General features: G+C 34.2%; 1 protein-coding gene across 1 annotated transcript; it reads right to left on the reverse strand.

Moving 5' to 3' along the window:
• Positions 1-501: 501 nt before the first annotated feature.
• Positions 502-6,030, reverse strand: LOC111374887 (synaptotagmin-1-like). The gene is made up of 11 exons (XM_022997646.1): positions 5,133-6,030; positions 4,981-5,031; positions 4,750-4,873; positions 3,883-4,001; positions 3,668-3,769; positions 3,313-3,387; positions 2,595-2,671; positions 2,247-2,493; positions 1,804-2,148; positions 1,225-1,356; positions 502-896 (listed from the first exon to the last, which is right to left on the reverse strand). Exons 1-11 carry the CDS (start codon positions 5,289-5,291, stop codon positions 765-767), a joined length of 1,563 nt encoding a protein of 520 aa, XP_022853414.1. The 5' UTR covers positions 5,292-6,030; the 3' UTR covers positions 502-764.
• Positions 6,031-6,120: the final 90 nt, after the last annotated feature.

A 6,120-nucleotide genomic window follows, 5' to 3' on the forward strand; every position in this document is an offset into this window, starting at 1 on the left:
TGGCCCTCAGCGTTCGGCCCATTTTATAATGGGCCGTTTGAGTTATCGCGTAGGTTTTCATTTTTAGCACTTAAGAAAAATCTATCTCTTCAGATTACATTTGACGTTGTATTTGGTGCAATCAAGCCCTTATTTGAACCCCTTTTTTTCATTAAAATATATTTTCAACAGTGTTTTGACGTTATTTCAATAACACATTTTTCAATAAAATAATATTACACAAAAACTCAAAACTGTTACCTATTTTTTAACCATCATTCTCCATCGTAACGCTATTTCAAAATGCATTTTTTAATAAAAATAGAGCTCCAACAACCCCTATGTTCCTCCTTCCCATGAGGTCAATCTACATTAGCATAATAATGGTAAAAATATAGTCGAAAAAAAATTTCTTAGTTCTTTTTCTTGACGGAGGTCGAGAATTAAATTCCGCCTAGTGAAATTACAACATGATAATCAACATATTCTATACATGCATCTATTGATTTCAACAGTATGCAATGAGATGGAAAACAATCAGAATAATTTTCATGAAGATTAGTCGATAAAATGGATTCCACATTTTCCCATACAACATGATTTTTATTTCTTTCTTTCTTTTTCCTCACAAAGAAAATACAAATACAGTAATTCACCTCACATCAAGCTCCAGCCGCGATAATGTACACAAGCAACGTACAAAGATTTTAATATAACCATGACCAAAATACATAGTATATTTGTAAACACAATTCTCTCCGCAGGGTCGAGGTGGTGTTAAGAAATCAAGATGATGTACGCCATTGCAGCTCAATTTGAATCTTTCCATTCTTTGAATCTATGAGATGGTATTTCTCATTGATCCTTTTGTTGTTGACAACATCTGCGAGGCTGATATTGACATAGCCCAATGTTTCCTAATTTTTGAAACATAAAATACAGACAGTTAATCACCAGAAACAAAGATTGAGAAACAGCTAGCAATTCGAGCGTCTAATATATGCACTACATGTGCAAAATGAACAATCATAAATGTTCTATTGCATTAGACTGTCTCCTTCCAAATCGTTGTAGCAACCAAGGTTCAATACAGAAGGACCAAACTTCTAAAGCTTTTCGCCATTATTTCTTTACGTCCTACTATATGCAATATCCATACATTGAGTTGCACAAAAAAATTGTTTTGAGCAACTATTTGTTCTGAGCAGTATTGCGCAGTAGTGCAAGAAAATGTGCTCAATATACCTTGGGATGCAGCAGGCCGATTCTTGTTGAGGTGCTGAGTACCTCCACATGTAGCTTCTCTTTCAACGGAGGTTCTTCCAACATGAATGTGAACTCCTCTTCCCATCTTGGATCTCTGTTTTTCTTTACGTGCTGTATTAACGAAAGAAATCATATGTATGCATCAAGAGCACAAGACACAATTACAAACTATGCTAAGGCTATGGTGGCATTGAAACAAATGGTGGACTGTTATCAGTGAACCAGGAACAAAAGAATTTACTTTATTTTAGCTGCAAATCTTCTAACAGTTTATGATATCTACAATAAGTCCATGCCATGGGTTCTATTTTCATTTTTTATTTTAACTTCTTTTTTTTTTCTGTAAATTGTCGAGTGTTATCTAATCCTCCCTACCAAACATGTCACTGATTGTTTAATCACATAAACATGAAGTACAGATGGTCTAGAGTGCGAATCTTGGTCATTAGTATCAACAAAACAATTTATAAGTGCATTACCAACCAAATTTAAGAGACCAGAAGAGCTTCTTTTAGCAAATTCAAACAAACACACGAGAGAAAAAAGTTAGTCACACACCTTAGTTTTGCGCTCCTCTCCTTTGAAAATGATACGCACATAAGGGTTATTGTGGTGCTTTCCTTCAACATCTTGAGCTTCATGGACTACAACCACTAGTACCCCTCCACCAGGTGGTGTTTCTTCAGGAGCCTTTTGTAATGGATTGTCAAGATCTTTTGACATATCATCCTCCTTGAAAGGTTTGTAAGTCAGCTCTAACACAAGCTGACCACGAAACTTATCATCTTGAGCATCATTTTGATTTAGGTTCTTGAGAAGATCCAGTGTCATGACTTTTGGTTCATAAGGGGTAAGTTCCTTTAAAGGAACTACATTCGTGCCCATCTTGTCATGTTTCCCCACCTACGTAGTAATATAAACAGCTTGAGTACATAGGAGAAAAATCAGGAAAAAAAAAAAAAAAGAATGAACAAATTCAACCTGTAATGGGAAACATATACCTGTTCCCAGTCATATACAATAAGCTCCAGAGCTTGCGATTCTGGATCTTTAACAACAATACTAAATTCCTCATTCCACTCAGGGTTCAAATTCTTATGTTTCACTGCAGTCTTCTTTGATGGAGCCTTAGATTCAGTGATTTTCAGTTTCACATACGGATCTGATGCACCTAACAAGTCTTTCTTTCTCAGCTTCATTGCCCTCAGAACCTTCACATGGAGAATCCCAACAGGCCTCTTCATAGCTCTAAAGGTTCCAAGAGAATTAATTAGTACGCGTATGAAAGACCCTCCTGGAAGCAAGTTTTTTTGCGATCTTATCATCTATATATATTAAAAAATACATACTTAGTAGGATCCAGAATTTCCACTTCTAGGGTTTTAGGCCACAGATACATGTTTGCAACTTGATCTTTAATAAGCTCCTGAAGAGAAGATTCACACAAATGTTAGCATGCATATGATATGACTAATATCATAATTAAATCGGTTAAAACAATTGTAGCGCAGAAATGTCAAGGTACAAAAGTTTATGTCCATAAAGCTCATGTAAGCTTATGAAATTCCAGATAACAAGTTTTAAGACATAGGACGAAAATTTTTAGCTGAGCTTAATAATATAAAGCTACTTTTAAGTAACTTATTGTCTCCAAACACGATTACTTACTTTTTTCTGAAATGTAAATAAAAAATACCCTACCATGAAAAGAAGTAACTTAATTTCAACTTTCACAAAATAAAAATTATTCATTTTAGAAATTATTTACTTATATGTTAACATTTTAAGCTTAGCTAAACATTCTCTAAGAGAAACGGGGGACATAATACAAAAAGTAGACTAGCCTTATCTTTCATCAGCCACGCTAAGACATATATATATGAGTTTTCAGATTACCTATTCAATGCAGAATAGTTCTAAATTTTGATGCATCGATTGTTCCGAAACAGCATAATATTGGTGGAATCATTGGTCATATTCGTTTTATTTGCAAATGCCACGTTTTTCAAGATTAGACATCAATACATCATAAGCTTTTATATAGAATTGACTGAAAGGGGATTGTACCTGTACAAACGTGTAAAGACCAGGAATTGACATAAGATCAGCCCCAACAACATTAAGTCCAAAGTCAACATGTGGCTGCAAAAAGAATGGAAGCTATTCAAGCGAAAAATAAACAAGCAGAACTCGTGTATGCGTTTAGAAGTATTTAAGTATATTAACCGAGTCTTGAAAAACAGTACAATTGATATTCCTACATTCTTGAACTTGTTTTAAAAGCATCTCAGTGAATGTATAAACTTGAATTCGATGCATTCGATGAACATTATCACTCTTACACTATTTTAAAAAAACAGTTCCTGAGGATTCAAATATTTAATGTGCCTCACAATTTGATTCTTAAAGAACCATAACATACCTTCTCCATGAGAGAGACGACAATTTTGGCAAAACAAGGAAAGCTTGGAACAAGGGGCTTCAAGGTGATGCGTGGTTGAGCAAAGATTTGCAAATCCACAACCTGCAACATTTAAATAACAAATTCATATTTTCAATCTAAACCTAAAACAGTGTCAGAATCAAAGATAAAAGTCAGCAATACACTATCTCATAGCATTTAGATGAGCACACAACCTGAACAGTTGCTTTTAGACCGAATGCTTTAATAACCAATGTGACATTAGGATTCCCTGCCCATTTCAGAGTAGGCTCCATAATCAATTCTTTTTCTTCAGTAACAAAAACCTTCATACCTGCCATGAAAAGTTTATCTAACAATATAAAGAGAGTTCTGCATAATGAAACATATTCTCTGCGGCCATATAAAACTTATAACATAAAAATTCCCAGTTCTTTCCAATCTCTCTCACCAGTAAAGGCTTCAAAAATCATAATCTTTTTCATTCTTGTACTCTTTCCCCTGTTCGAACTTAGCTATTTCTTGAAATTCACTTTATAAGGCCATTGCTAAGAATTGATAAATTTCTCTGTTCTTTCTTCTTTCAGTTTCCTTTAGCATGCGAAGATTGTAGCTTCTGTAGGAGGACTGGAATCACTACCATGAGATTCTGTTTTGAACCTAATTCATACTTTCTCCACATTCAAATTTGTGCATAAAAATAATTCACGATAACCTAAAACACTACAAAGAAACTTGTCCTTGATACATTTGCTAAATCTCTAAGGCATTAAAGGGCCAAACATAGCTCAAGACATTTTCAGCAAAGAGGCTTTCATCCATTCCATTAAACTAGTATTAGAAGTATATTTGCAGCTCAAGCACTGTTCTTGGTGTAAGATTATGTTTTATCAAATATAGTCCTCTATTTAGCAATAATTTTTATACAAGCACATATAATGCAATGAACTGATGTCTTTTACCTTGTACAAAATTATTTCTTCATGTACATTTAATGTCAAGACCAAATTCTGATTTATGCTGAAATGGATTACTGTATAAAACAATAATTTAGCCAAATTAAAAGTAATCACATGACTTACCTTGAAAAGTGGGCGGCAGAGAACCCAGTGTTAATTCTTCAAATTCAACTGATTCAATTTTATATTTTGGAATTTGTTCAGCAATAATGGGATTCGCAATATTTTTGGCCGTCTTGCAAATTGCCTGTGCAATGTTTTAAGCATAAGTATTTGATGCAGAAAGGTAAGAAATGGAAGTCATAAATAAGGTTAAAAGTTAATGACAAAGCAACAGACAATACAAAACAGTACCTTGTCCAGGAAAGGCCACATAACCTCGAGGAACTTGTTAAGCCAGTCAATCTTCACTCCAGAAGATAAAGCAAGGTGAAAAATAAACATTAAACGGCGATCAATAAGAAGAAAAGAGTGCAATAGAAGTGATTAAATAACCAAATACGTACACGGTCATAATCGGGATTTTTAACCCAAAGGGGTATTTCATGAAGCAATCGCTGCAAACTTTGAGAGTCTTGCTCAGCCAAAGGACGGATAACAGGATTCTGATCAAGCGAACAGTTAGAAAAACTTATACATGATTTGTGTCTTAACTTATCGAGCATTTGCTCTCTTCTTTACACGGTTATTCCATTCAAAAGCAACTAAGGGATTCCAAAACTAGGAAGATTAAAGAACAGAAATTCAATGTACTACATCTTTATTTCTTTCTAAGATGTGACCTTGAGTAAAACATTCTACAGGAAAAGAATTTTTAAAGTAAAATAGTAGTACATTGCCAGAAACTGGTTAAATCCATCTTGTCAACTATACAAGAAGCGTGGCTGAATAAGATAGGCACTGTTCAAAGTTTAGCCCTTTGGGTAGGGCATTGTGGTTTTCCCTGACAAAATAAAATAATTATTTGTATTCAATCTTCAGCAAGAAGGCCCATCATCCCAGTTTTCTTTAAATAATACATATGGGAACCACAACTTATCTAGTTGAGATACTCCATCATAAACATGATGCGTTTGATGTCATTATCTAGTAATGCTGCTCACAGATTGTACGGTCCTCCTTCATTTGGAATATTTCTCGCTAATCGAAAAACAATTCCAAAAAAAATTAAAATCTCTCTGAGCCATTACTGCAGTATGAAAATGGCAATAACTTGAAAAAGCTATAAATAGTCATATCACCATTCATCATTTAACCCATTTCAAACAATAACATGTCAAATAAGGTAGATAGCTAGGCTATGATGCTTCTTTAAAAACACTATGCCTTGGTTTGGCCCCAAAAATTTTAAAACTCTTTTTTCCCCAAACTCATTTCCTATGGGAACCACAACTTTTATCAACTTTTCAATCATAAATTTAATCAACTTTTATCAAAATCTACTAAAAATATGATTTTTAGCCAAACCAAATGGCGGCCATATAAATGGCGCAA

The sequence above is a fragment of the Olea europaea genome, unplaced genomic scaffold, assembly GCF_002742605.1.
Source record: "Olea europaea var. sylvestris unplaced genomic scaffold, O_europaea_v1 scaffold1302, whole genome shotgun sequence".
Classification (NCBI taxonomy): Eukaryota; Viridiplantae; Streptophyta; class Magnoliopsida; order Lamiales; family Oleaceae; genus Olea; species Olea europaea.